Source organism: Notolabrus celidotus, chromosome 4 (genome assembly GCF_009762535.1).
Source record: "Notolabrus celidotus isolate fNotCel1 chromosome 4, fNotCel1.pri, whole genome shotgun sequence".
Classification (NCBI taxonomy): Eukaryota; Metazoa; Chordata; class Actinopteri; order Labriformes; family Labridae; genus Notolabrus; species Notolabrus celidotus.
The window spans coordinates 31,277,910-31,291,979 of NC_048275.1; the positions used below are offsets into that span (position 1 = coordinate 31,277,910).

Consider the following 14,070-nt stretch of genomic DNA (forward strand, 5'->3'; position numbering starts at 1 on the left):
GCCACTCAAACAGGGATGCTTTAAGTATTTTGTTCCAGGGCAACCACCTCAGGACACAAAAACCTAGAAGTTCTACTCTCTAATGTCCCAGACTCATTTTTCCTGATATTTTCCTTCTCTTGCAGGACAAATCTCTGGACACACACTCCTTTGAATTGGTCGACATCAAGAAAGCTGCTGAGGCCGCTCATAGATGCCTGGCTTCAGGCAGAGCAGGGACTCTGGGAGACCGAGAAGACGCTGTTGAGGAGCTGGAAAGGAAGGTGTTGGAACTGAATGAGCACCAGAGGAAAGCTCAAGAGCAGATGGCGCACAATCTCAGTGGTAAAACATTTACATATACATGAGTGAAAGGATCTCAGAATGGCTGATGTTGAATACAAATTGAGGATTATATAGCCATGCATTTTTTTAGTTATAGTTTGAAGCTTCTAGTTTGACTTCATGGCTCTCATGAGATATCCTGTTTGTTTCAGAGATAACTGCCCACTTTTTTACCTACAGGTTATCTAAAGAGATGAAAACACACTCTGCCTTTTGAATTTACAAAGTAAACTTCCAATATTTTAACAATTTCTGTGCATCCTTTAGATCGCACAGCCAAAAATAATCTAAAACATGGGCTTTCTGCAATAACAACACATTTGTTGTGGGCATGAAAGGTTTTATCAAATACATCTTAGCATGCTGTCAAAGCCATCTCTTATAAAATCCAGCTGCATTTTATGTATTTGATTGTTAAATGGTGACATGTCTAAGTTTTTACCCAGTGTGTCACTTCTGACCTACTTTTTTTCCTAACATCCTTTTGTATTTCTTCATGTCCTGTATTATTTCTCAGGTGAACACAGCACAGAGGTGGATACAGAGAAAACAAAGCTTCTTTTTCAGCTTCAAGAGAAGACGTCCGAGGTTTCCCGCCTGGAGAAACAGATTGAAGACCTGAAGAGGAAGGCGGAGCTAGGCTCACGTGACCGCTCTTTCTTGGTCGAGGGAAGAGTCCCATGTGAGAGAGAACGCTTCAGGTGAGGTGTCATTTATGTTCTCTTGTAAATATTAGTACAAGTATGATAAACTGATGGTTCTTGGCTTTTATCAGGGGAAGGTGTATTTATTTACAAAATGCCATTTTAAATGCCAACTATTTACAAAAAATGGTTGATGGTTTCACATTATAAAGAACATTACAAGCTAAAATGCAATCATATTTGCTCTATCTGAAAAAACACTGCTGAGCTTCTGATCAAAGATCTCTAAATGTAGCAGTTGGTACATTAAAAGTGGAAAGTCCTGTTTCTGATATACCTCAGGAAATCTTTGATGTAACACACTGCATATAACTTCCTCTGGTGTCCTTTTAATCAAGCGGACACCTCGGACGCGAGAATTGAAGCCAATGCGGAAGTGTTAAAAACTGCAGTTCATTGAGTGTCCACTTGAGGCTGGCTCAGGAGTACCAGTAAACCACATACACACCAATTCAAAACTTTTCTTGATCGGCACACAATGTACGGGGTTTTAATTTTTTCACAACTCGGCATGTGGGAACACTGTAGCTGTTGGCTAGGAGGCTCTAACTCTGCCTCTTTACGTCACACTTGCCTGGTTGAGTTCCGCATTTCCAATATGGCTGCCGCATTGATTGGCTTCAAAACAGCGCTAGGAGCAGATGGGTGACCTCATGGATACTACGTCCATTTATTATACAGTCTATGGTTTCAATGCATACAAGGAGCAGCCCAAGTGCTTCACATGGAACAAAGAGACAGGAGAGTACAGCAATCAATAAATAGTAAAAGACAAAGGTGTCAAAAATATGATAATAAAATAGTTTTCTAAAATAAAATCAAACATTAAAAACAACAACAAATTAAAATGAAGGTGAATACTAAATTCAGTGAAAAGATAAAATCAAAATAATAATAAATACCTGGAAAAATAAATAAATGACAAATAAATATGAACAGTTGCTGAGTTGAACATTTACATCACCCTTTCTGTTTGCCCCTTTAGTAACAGCAGACTTCATTCCACCCCACTGATGAATATTTCTCCAGCTTTATTCAGTGGCATGCAGACACATTCACAATAATGTATTAACTCTTCTTTCATCCAGGATACACTGGTTGCCCTTGAGAAGGAGAAGAGAGGCAGGGAAGACGCCATTGCTGCTTTAGAGTACCAAACTCTAGGAAAAGAGGAGGCGCTGCTGTCCTTAGACGAGGAAAGAAAAGCAAGGGAAGAGGCCCTCGCTGCCCTCGGAGAGTTGAAGCAGAGCAATGAAGAGTTGCTAGCGTCTCTCAAAGAGGAGAGAACGTGAAGGAGAAAGCAGTGACCGATCTGGAAGCTGAGAGGAGAGCTAAGGAGGGTGCCATTGCTTCCTTTGCAGAGGAGAAACAAAGCCAGAAGGACTTACTCGCTGCTCTTTACGAAAAGAGCAGCGGTTAGAGCGGAGGCTGTGGAGGAGGAGAGGAGGGAGATGAGAAGGCTGGCAGAAGAGAAGGAGAAGAAGAGTGAAGCACTTCAACAAGAAGTCGCAGAGCTGGGGGACAAACTGGAAGAGGCAGAGTACCAGGTGCGGAACAGTATGACTTTTATTCCAATAACACTGTGATTTAGGAGAGCTAGGTGACTTTAGACTAAAACATTCAGTGTTTCATGAAAGTTCTACATATCAGAAATACATGATAGGTTTTTAATGGTGTTTCTCTACATAATGTATTGGAGGAAACATTTGACATGGTGTTCTGTCATGACCTGACATAATCACTTGAGGTTTGTTCGGCAAAAAGTTGTCACAATGGTCCTCGTTCACCGACATCTTCTTAAATTTACACTCAAGAAGGTTCCTAAGAGAAGTCTACGTCAGATTCATGACGTGTTCTTAAACCCCGAAACTGTCCTCACCTGTGTTCTTAAATTGATGAACGTCCTGCATACTACATACTGCATTTGAAGGTAGTCTGTAGTATTTCTGTTCTGTTGGATCTGTTCTGCAGTATACTGGGTCTGGCGTCGCTTGATTTCCGGGTTTCGGAAAGCAGAAGTAAACAACGGCCAAGCTGATAGTGAAACTGCTTCTTTAGCATCCACTTATGATTTAAAAAGTTAAATTTAATATTCACAACACCTAAAAACCGAGTGCCTCCTGTCAAAAAAGAAGACAAAAAGAAAAAGCAGGACGTTTGGCTGTGCATTGTGGGAAACAGTACGTGAGGTAGACTGGACCGCTGCATACTGAGAAAGCTTCCCAAATCAGTACGACATTCAGGGGATTTTTGGCATACTGCGGATTTTGCTCTCGTTCACATTAGGGATGTCAATTTCAAATATATACAAATAATAACAATCAATTATCGTTTAATCAGTAAAAAAAAACATAAACATTTTCCGTGTCAAAAAGAATGCCAAATTCGTTTTTCCCCCTGAATAGAATTTTCCTTTATGACACAATGTATATAACTGACAGTATTGAGCAGCTACGGATCGTATTGAGGCGTACAAAATGTAAAACGCTGAATATCAAAGTGGTGGAGCAGGCTCATAATCTCCACGGACATAGATTCATAAAAGTGAAGCTCAGACTTCAACATGGGAACTGAACAGAAAACATAGTTCCGACTCACAGTCTCCGTTTTCTGAGAAAAATACCCATGTGAATTGGTCAGGTGTCAGCCGGGAGCGCAACAAAGTAATAATCTATGGAGACCTGTCACTCAGCCGCAGCTCCATCTGAGCGACTCCACTGTGTGCAACACCTGTAGCCAGATGATTCACATGGAAACATGCTTTAAACATGAAACACCTCCCTGATAGCCGACTGAAGTATGAGACCACATGATGCTTGTTCCATGTGATAGAAAATTGAAACAAAAAAAGAAGTGTTCGAGTAAGTTATTTGCAATCCGTAGTTGACATACCACATACTGAATTTTGGCCAAATCGGTACGTATACTATTAGTATAGTAGGTGGCTTTGAAAACAGCCACAGGCCCGTGAGAGGAGAAGAGAGACATTGGGAACGCTTAAATTAAATTAAACCGACTGCGCACTTGACTCTGAGTGAAAAGTTGATTAGTTGATCTGAAACAGAAGTAGAGCTGCTTGCATGGAAACATAAACAAGCAGATTTTTTAAAATTATACTTTGTACCCTCAGTAGTGAATATCAACAAATATATTCGTTGATATCACTCGTTTAAAGAACGATCTTCATCAGAAACGCTGTGCTGTGACCAGAAAAGGACGCACAGCCGATGAAGTGAAATAAAAAGTTTCATCTCAAATTTGAAGGGAAAGTTTCCTGAGACAGTTTTCTCATTTTTGTGTTCTTGGGATTTGTTCTTAGCTATGAACAAATCCCAGATAAAAAAACTATTGTGAATGTCAGATTCTTCTTAAAAACTGTGTACGTGGGTTTTATGAACAAATTTGTTCTTAAGAACGGATGGTGAATGAGGCCCAATGTCTTTAAATAACTGTTATTTAATTTTTCCGTTTTCATGTTACAGCACTAATTTCAACCTACATGTGTTTCTACCACAGGTGAAGAGCGAAAAAGAAAGAGGGCTGAACAAGTGTAGTTCAACTTCACACTGCTCAAACAATGTTGGATGAACCCTCTGAGGAGATTCAAAAGAAAACTCTCTCATTAACTCCCTGAGACAGGAAGTCCAGAGCCTGACACAGAGCAGCAAGCATCTGCAGCATCAGCCTGATGGCAACGACAGCTGAGAGAAGAGGTTTTGGCGCTCAGGAGAACCTCTCGGAGGAAAGGAGAAAATTGAGAGCAACCACACACACATGCTGGATTGGAGCGTGAGCTACTCGGACAAAAGAACAGTGGTGAACAAAAACAGCTAATCTTAGACCAGCAGGTGGAGCAGTTTCACAGAGAAGCTGAATCGGCAAGACACAGCTTCAAACTGGAGCGCGAAGAACGGTTAAGAAGCTTCAGAAGCAAGAGGAGACGTCACAGCAACTACTGGGGCGAGCTCAGATCCAAACTTGAGCGCCAAGAGAGTGCTTCCAAAGAGGAGGTTTGTGCAGCTGAGAGGAAAACTTGAGGAACAATCGCAGCCTCGGTAAAGCAGATTGAGGAGCTCAATGAGAAGCTGCAGACACAAGAGATGATGTCACAACAGCAGATGAGGAGTTGAGCAAAAGTGAGTGAACAATGGCAACTTCAAGCAAACTTATAGAATGATCCCAAACAGAAGCTCAGTGAGTTTCAGCAAACGAAAGAGCAGCTCAAGGCTTCTACGTCTGCTGCTGAAGAAGATCTCAAGACACTGAACTCAGACCTCCAGACTGAGCTGGCATCCTTGAGGTCAAAGCTTTCTAACATGGAAGAAGCGATGGAGGCCGTCAGCAAAACTGAGGCTCATGTTTTCACCTTCAGACATTGACAGCATCCTAAAAGAGAAGGATAGACAGATGGAGGAGAAGCTGGCAGAGTACACGAACAGTGTCCGCAGAGAGAGAGGCGGAGCTGCAGAAACAGATTCTAGAAAAGGAGGACCGAGTAAAGACCCTCAATAAGGGCCTGAAGGAGGCGCAGGAGCGGCGGGAAGAGGAGGAGAGCCAGGCGGTCCAGGGAGGCCCGGCGGCAGGGAGGTGGAAGAGGCGCAGAGAGCTGCTGGCTGTTGCGCCATGAGGCCATCGCACAAAAAGATGCTGAGTTGGAGAAGAAGGGCGAGGAAATCAAGAGGTAACCCTTTTTTCCCATTTACAACACACTTTCTAAAATCACACGTCCTTATAATTAATCTGAGAGGTGCTCTACATACTGAGCCTGTAAAGTGACAGCTAGCCTAAATAGCTGAAATCTCAATCAGCTCTTTGAACCACAGCTTACACTTGAGACACTTTGTATAAAGTCTTCTCTCATCGTCATTTTGTCATTTTCACACTTTTAAAACAGATCTATACATGTCCTGAAGCTCAACTTTCCCCATTCATTAGCTCGAAGTCAAACATTCAGAGCCACAAGTAACGTTTAAATTCATGACCTTCATTTGAACTATCAGCAGTCAGAGAAGTGAAATGGGAGTCTAATCAAAGTGGCCTCTTTAAAGAGAGAGTACGCTTCCCTGTCATGCTTGAGTTGTTTATTATTTTTTTTGTCTTCCCTCTTTTGAGAGTTTCCCCCTGGAGGCAGAGAAACTAAAACGGTGAGATCAGTCTCTTCTATTACCTTGTCATGTTCTTCTGTAGCACACTTTATTATTCTGTCATCGTGATTGTACAGTGGGTACTGAAAGTATTCAGACCCCTTCAATTTTTTTTACATTGTTATGTTACAGCCTTATGCCAAAATTGATTTAAAAGGTGACATATCATGCTTTTTTCATCAATATATATTGGTCTAAGAGGTCCCCAAAACATGTCTTTAAAGTTTATGCTAAAAAACACTTTGAAATCAGATTTGGCCTGCCTGAAAATCCCTCTCTTCAGTCCTCCTCAGAACACTCTGTTTTCTCTCTGACCACGCCCCCTCAGGAAGTGGATGTGCCTCGGCTCTCCAGCACGTTGATCTAATGTTTACATGTTGGCTGAATATAAACGGCTGCTCATAGATCGCGTTACTTCAACCTCTGAATCTGATCCAGAATCTGATCCTGACAGAGAGGCGCCTGTAGCAGGACCTTTCTGAAGGATTGGTCACAGATTTAGTGTTTCTTGTTGTTTTATTTATCAGTATGTCGACGTGTGTCTTGGTACACAGCTAAGAGCATGTAGCTATGTGGCTATGCTAACTAGCGCTAGCACTTATCCATGATAAATAAAATCATCCACTAGATCTTCAAATCTGCAGACGTGGGGAGTAAAACTGACCTCTGCCAGAAAGGCAGCGGAACCTTTCTAAAGGATTGGTCACAGATTCTGTGTACTTGTTGTTTTATTTGTCAGTATGTAGACGTGTGTCTTGGTACACAGCTGCAGCTACGACATGTAGTCAATTTTGCATGATAGGTCACCTTTAAATTCATTTTTTTCCCTCAACATTCTACATACAATACCCCATAATGACAAAGTGAAAAATGTTTTGTAGATTTTTTTTTTTCATTCAGACTTTTACTCAACACTATGGAGGCTGTAATCACTGCCAAAAGTGCTTCAACAGACTTCTCAGGTATGATGCTACAAGCTTAGCACACCTGGATCTGAGGAGTTTCTCCCATACTTCTTTGCACATCCTCTCAAGCTCGATGAGGTTGGATGGGGAACTCGACGCACAGCTATTCTCAGGTCTGCCCAGAGATGTTCAATTGGATTTAAGTCCGGGCACTGGCTGGGCCACTTGAGGACTTTCAGAGACTTGTCCTGAAGCCACTCCTTTGTTGTCCTAGCTGTGTGCTGAGGATTGTTGTCCTGTTGGAAGGTGAACCTTCGCTGCAGTTTGAGGTCCAGAGCGTGCTGGAGCAACTTTTCGTCAAGAATCTCTCTGTACTTTGCTGCGTTCATCTTTCCCTTGATCCTGACTAGTCTCCCAGTGTCTCCTGCTGAAAAACATCCTGACAGCACGATGCTGCCACCACCATGCTTCACTGTAGGGACAGTATTGGCCAGATGAATAGCGGTACCTGATTTCTTCCAGACATTCAGGCCAAAGAGTTCGATCTTGCTTTCATCAGACCAGAGAATGGGGTTTCTCATGGTCTGAGAGTCTGTTAGGTCCCTATTGGCAAACCTCTTACACTTAGGTCTTAGCACTCCCAAGTGTTAATGTATGTTGTAGTTGATCATTTTGCCCCTCGATGTCCCTGTAATTATTATACACACAGTAGATTAAGGATTTAGGCTATAGTTATTATCACCTTCCTGTGACACTTTATCAATATTTACATACCTTTTGTTGTTGTTCCGTGCCTGTAACAGCATTTGGCAGAGGTTTGTTTCTGTTGATCAGTTCCGAGTCGATTAGACACGAAAGATAACGATGTAACAACACTGCATCAAAATTGGTGCTTTCAGTGGTCAGGCTCCAGTCTATCTTAGGGAGCTGCTGAAGCCTTATAACTCCAGCAGGACTCTGAGATCCTCTGATCAGGATTTATTGGTTGTGTCTTGTACCAGGTTAAAAACTAAAAAAAACTTTGCTTTCCAGGTTGTTGGTCCTAAACTCTGGAACAGTCTCCCTCTGGAACTCAGAACTGGGGACACTGTTGACAGTTTTAAAAAGCAGCTTTTTAGACTTGTCTTTCTTTAATCTGTCTCTTTCTATGTAAATTTTTTTATTTAAATTGCAATCTCTGTTTTGCCTTTTAATGTTTTCCTTTTGTTGTTGTTGTAAAGCACCATGTGACCTCTGTTCTTGAGAGGTGCTCTATAAATAAATCTTACTTACTTTCCTCTGATTGGCTGCTAAAAGTGATAATGTCAAATCTGCAACAATAATTTGATTAGTTTGGAAGTAACGGTCTATTAGTTAAATGGAACTTAAGTCTGTGGTGCAACCAAACAATGACACAACTTAAATTACAAACTAACTAGTTTCTACGTATGGTTTAGGGAGGACTTTACACCCTAACTTAGGACTCAACTTATGCAGAGCTGGTGCAACAGGCCACTGTACTCCTGTACACTTTCTTGTAACCCCCCCAGACTTAAAGAAAATGCCAAACAGGACACGGAGAAAGTCCAGAGCCTCAGCCTGGACCTTCAGAGGAAAGAAGACGACACCTCAGACCTCAGAGAGAAACTTGCAGACTACAAGAAGCAGATTCAGCAGGTCCAGAAGGAGGTACTCACATTTTGTGACAATCAATTTATAATCCCTTGGTTTGTTTTTTTGCAAAGATAACCATCTGTGTCTCTGTTTTTTTCATGAAGATTTCATCCATGAGAGAAGATGAAAAGGTTTTGAGGCAGAAGCTTGTTGACACAGAGAAAGCCAAGAAGCAGCTTCAGACAGACCTCGCCAACAGAGACAGAACTATCCAGCATCTCAGCCTCAAACTGGTAAAAACAATCATCTCTAATCTTTACCGATCCACATCTCTGAAGCCATCAGTTAAGGGACTGACCCGTGGTAGATGTGCTGTGTTAATGATCCCCTGATCGCTTCGTCATTCCCTTCTCTAGGAACAATCACCTGACACCAAGTCTGACAAGACACCTCAGCTCTACCAGAACGCCTGTAAAGGTAAAAAACAAAAACAAAGAGAGAGACTCAGTATGGTCACTTTTCTGTGGGACTGTACGTGATGATGATAAGGAGCTATTATCCATTAATTACATTTGTTTTTATTATATGTCCTATAAGGGTAAGAAGCATCACAAGCTCCCAAAAAATTATATCATAGTTTTTTGGGAGCTTGTGTTGGCAAGTCCAAACATGCATAATATATTCCCAAATCCTTACATTTCAGAACTTGACAGAACTTTATCGACAGTGTACTCATTTGAAGTTTCATCCCCCTGGCCCCGTTCAGTTTCTTCACAATTTAAAGTCTTTGAAAATATCTTTCCTTCGCTCAAAATGAATCTCCCAAGTTTTTTTAGCTCCAAAGTCCTTGTGCAAACTCTGAGCTTAAATCAGTGACTGACCTTTGACTTGTTTTATTGAAGAGCTTTGAAAAGCAGAATTCCTCCCTCAGGGATCAACATATTCTAAAAGAGTTTACTGCTGTGTAGGGGACTGGAGGGCATTCTATTCTTAAACCTCTACCTTTCTGTGTGTGTTTGGTGTGTGTGTTCTTTAAAGACCTTGAAGCCAAAGAACGTGCGATGGAAGACATGCGTTTGGCTCTGACGGAGCAGGAGGAGACGCAGGAGCAGATGGAGGAGGTCTTGGAGGAGAAGCTTAACCTCATCCAGGAGCTCTCTAGTGGTAAGACAAAGGATAAGAAAGAACATGTATCGCAAACACAACTCGAGAGAAGATTCTGGCTTGATTAGAAAGAGATGGTCTAATCCTTTCTTCCATGCAAACTGCAGAGTGTTTAAAAAAAACACAAACAAAAAATAGAATTATTTGAAATGCATTCAGATTACTAAAACTACTGTCAGATTGGTAAATCAAGAGCTTGGTCACAGTGAGAACAGATAAAGGGGGTTGAAGTATGGTACACCACAGGGAGATTTATGCAAGCAGATGTAATAAAACAAGCTCTTAAACTTCTGACCTTTATTTAGGTTTATCTAAAAGTGGTGAAAAAAAGATTCAATTTCACATGAAAGAGAAGTTGTAGGCCTCATAAAGGCTTTTCCTTTTTAACTCACATTTTTTTCATCTCTGGATTCAGTTATTACAGTTGCTCTTATAGACAATTATGTACAAATATCACAGTATTAATAGAAGGAAGGAATTAAATGAGAAATAAATACTAAATAAAATAACAATATTAATAAGTACAGGAGTGCATAATAGTTTTGAACAGTGTTAATTTTAGCAGCTATTTTAGTTTAGTCTTAGTCTTTAGATAACAATGGCTGTTAGTTTTAGTCACATTTTAGTCTGGTTTTTGCCAAAATATTTCTTTGCTTTAAAATAATTAATGTAGTTGATCAGATATTGGTACCAGGGTTGTACTAAGTGTTTGACTTGTCATCATTTCACTCTTTTAACACTTTTGCTTGTGTAAAATCTTAAGTTAAATAACTTAGCTTGTCCTAGCAAAAAAGTCAAACGAAAACATTGTTGTTGTGATTACTATGCATGTATTTTAATTCTCTTGATTCAAATAAAAATGCCATGAAGCCAAAATACAAGGGCTGTATTGCACTTTTACGACGGTCCCTGAATGTACCTGCAGTGACAGGTGAAATCGACAGTCAGTTCACAGCCCTCATAAATGTATCTGCTTCTTTGATGACCTAGGAGGTGATCAAAGCTTATTAAATGTGTCTGATGTATCACCAAACTGGAATAAATCCTAATAAAATAAATGACGGTCGTAGCAGTAAACAACATCAAATAGTAAACAGACGTCCCCCGGTTGCGTCTTTGTCTGAGTCCGTCAGAGGAATGCTTCTCTTGTATTTTCAAAGATTAGATGCAGAGCGGAGAAAATATTGATTGTGAGTTTTCGTCTCGTCATCGCCTTGAACAAACCAAAACATAGGGTCGTCAGATTTTTATGATCCGTGATGCACTTCATCTTGTCATAATCTTGTTTTCTTCATGAAAAAAAATGGGTCGTTGATGAACATTATTGTTATAATTTCGTTAATGAAATTAACACTAGTTTGGAATAAACTATGTAAAAGGAGAACTGGAAATTTGAGTTTCGAAAATGACTTTGGACTCATGTTTTAATGAACTCTGTACTTATAGTAATTTTGTTGATCTGATGTGATTGGGTGATATTTTTCATGTTTCAGAGGTGCAGAAATTGAAAGAGATGCTGTTGCAGCAGGACAGTGGAAACACCTCACACCGTCAGGTTAACAGCCCGTCAGAGGAGCTCAGACTGACCAAGCAGGAAACAGCGCAGGCTCAGGAAAGCTTGAAGGTAACGAGGGACGCAACTTAAAAAATGTATCACATGGTTAAACGAGAAATGCAAGAAAATAATTCCCAATATTGCATATAAACAACTCTTACATCTCTTATAAGAGAAACTTGACTAAAAGATGACAGTGTGTTGCTTATTTTATGTTTCAACAAGAAATGACTGACCGTACAGGGATGCATTGTGAGTGTTTTGCTGTGTTTGAGTTCTACAATTTTGTGTACAGCTGTGCAAAGACAAACACCAGGCTGAACGGAAGAAGTGGCTGGAGGATAAGCTGTCCCTGATTGGCCAAGCTAAAGAGGCGGAGGACAAGAGGAACCAGGAAATGAGGAAGTTTGCTGAAGACAGAGAACGCTACAATCGCCAGCAGAGCCAGTTGGTAAGATGAGGCTGATGTGCATACATGTATTGAAGTAGCTGGAACATGTTATCATGTCATAGCACAACTAAGCAAAAGTTGACCATACATGATGAGTTACAGCTTTGTCCAAAAGGGTAGTTTCTGGTGCTCAATATGACTCTGGTAATTTTTTTTACAGTTCTTTTTCTGTATCTTTATCTCATAGATACACACATACACTTTAAACCCAGTGTTCTCAGCGACGTACTGTATCTTTAACCTGCATTTCCCTCCATGTCAGGAGTCCCTGAACTCTCAGCTGGCTGAGAAGGACCAGGCCATGGAGAAGTGGCGGAAGGAGAGAGACACTCTGGTAGCAGCTTTAGAGGTCCAGCTACAAAAACTTCTCTCAAGCCAAGCAGAGAAAGACAAACTCATCCAACAGTTGAGCCAAAGTAGCACACAGCTACCACAAGAGGTCAGTGTGACATAAAGAGGAAAACAGTCTTTAGCATCTGGTCCCTGTGTCTACCTGAACTGGCTGTTCACATCATAGAGACAGAGCGGGAGAAGGTAAAGACATCTTTATTGTGAGATGTTAATCGTCATTAGGGTTGAAGAACAAAGTTTGTGAAAGACATGTTTTTTCTTTTAGATCACTGCAGGATGGATGTCTCTTTTAGTTGTTTGTCTCATATCTCTTGATTTAAAGGTAATTAAGCTTGAATTTCATCATTGAAGAATCATCCACAAAACCTAAAAATAACTCCCCCCTCCTGTGTGAAATGCCCTTGTGAGACTCACATATGTGTGCACTCCAAACAGAGATGTCAGAGCAATTGGTTCCCAATCATCTGTCAGGGCAAACCACCTGCAGTAACATTATTGATCCGAGCTTCGCCAGAGGTGAACCTATACTGAAAGTCTAAAACCCATGAGTGCACTGCATCACCACTTCTTCTGGCCCATTTGATTCAGTGTTGATTTAACGTTTAGAAAGTATTCAGTGGGATAATCCAAGTTCGGTGTTCTGCACAGAAAGAGGTTGACAAATCATCCGTCAGTCTTTGTTTAAACCCCACAGCAAGCGAGAGAACGACAGACATGAAACCCTAAAAACAAAGTTCATTCATTGATGAGTAGGGCTGAACTTGACTTAGATTTGAAGCTTCTTCTGTTCATTCTTTATCCTTTATTTCAGGGTCACGCCTTACTCCTGTATCAGCCTACATGAGTCTCTTTATTCACCTTTCAGATTCATGTTTACAAGAGTTTATATTTAGATTTAACAGTCATCGGACATTTACAAGGGATGGGACATGATTTTTCGAACGCTCGAATATTTCTTCACCTAATACAAATCAAATAGGTAATGTGAATGTTATTTCATATTGAAAGTATTTTTTCCTTTCAATCAGTGCCTAGACGTAATGCAATATTCTCGTCAGACGGTGGATATAGAGCAGGGGTGTCAAACTCAAATACACAGAGGGCCAAAATAAAAAAAATCAGTGCAAGGCCGCACTTTTTTAATGTTTATTGCAAAACCTATTGAAATTAACTTATTGCACATATTGAACATTGAACTAGTAAAGCATAAGTTGTTGCCTATAAACATTAAATAAATAAAAAATATGTTGCATTCATTTCGTATTGCTCATTCTGCAGCTTATCTAATGAATGAGCTTTACTCATTTCTTATGAAAACATTTTTCCACAGGCCAACAACATTAGCAAAAAAGATACTGCAAAGAAAAACCAAAAATGCCCTGTGGTAGCAAGAAAAAGTGCAAAAACAAAACATATTAAAGCTCAGTCTGCTGCTCTGTGATGCACACTAGTCTAAGCCAGATACTCAGCATCTCAGAAACTTTGTATTGCGGAGCTCTGTAGTGTCTTTCCCTTTGCTCTCCATGAACTGACAGATTTCCTTACACAACTTGAAACACCTTTTCAGCACTTTTCCTTGGCTTAGCCATCGCACCTTTGTGTGATGGGGCAAGTCTCAATATTCTGAACCCAACTCCCCCAGAAAAGACTTGAATTGGTGGTGATTTAAACCTTTGGATCTTATGAAGTTAACTGCTCGTGTTATGGTGCTCATCACATGTTCCATTTTCAAGGCTTTGCCACACAGCGATTCCTGGTCTATGATGCAGTTATAAGCTGTCAGCTCACCTGTGCTGATTTCCTCCAGCCTCCTCTCCCGGATCCTGCCCACTAATCCACTCTTTTGCCTGCACTTTGCAGCCACTCTATCCGTCGTCAG

General features: G+C 40.7%; 1 protein-coding gene across 1 annotated transcript in view; it reads left to right on the forward strand.

The window, feature by feature from the left end:
• LOC117811423 (kinesin-like protein KIF20B) overlaps positions 1-14,070 on the forward strand; it is a 66,570-nt gene that overhangs the window by 10,803 nt on the left and 41,697 nt on the right. The window contains 19 exon segments of the mRNA XM_034681681.1: positions 126-324; positions 842-987; positions 2,117-2,312; positions 2,315-2,442; positions 2,444-2,585; positions 3,480-3,507; positions 4,578-4,642; positions 4,645-4,806; positions 4,809-5,383; positions 5,385-5,456; positions 5,458-5,649; positions 5,651-5,709; positions 8,607-8,745; positions 8,835-8,963; positions 9,087-9,147; positions 9,709-9,834; positions 11,328-11,458; positions 11,685-11,840; positions 12,103-12,279. Coding sequence (XP_034537572.1) covers positions 126-324; positions 842-987; positions 2,117-2,312; positions 2,315-2,442; positions 2,444-2,585; positions 3,480-3,507; positions 4,578-4,642; positions 4,645-4,806; positions 4,809-5,383; positions 5,385-5,456; positions 5,458-5,649; positions 5,651-5,709; positions 8,607-8,745; positions 8,835-8,963; positions 9,087-9,147; positions 9,709-9,834; positions 11,328-11,458; positions 11,685-11,840; positions 12,103-12,279 — 2,883 coding nt within the window.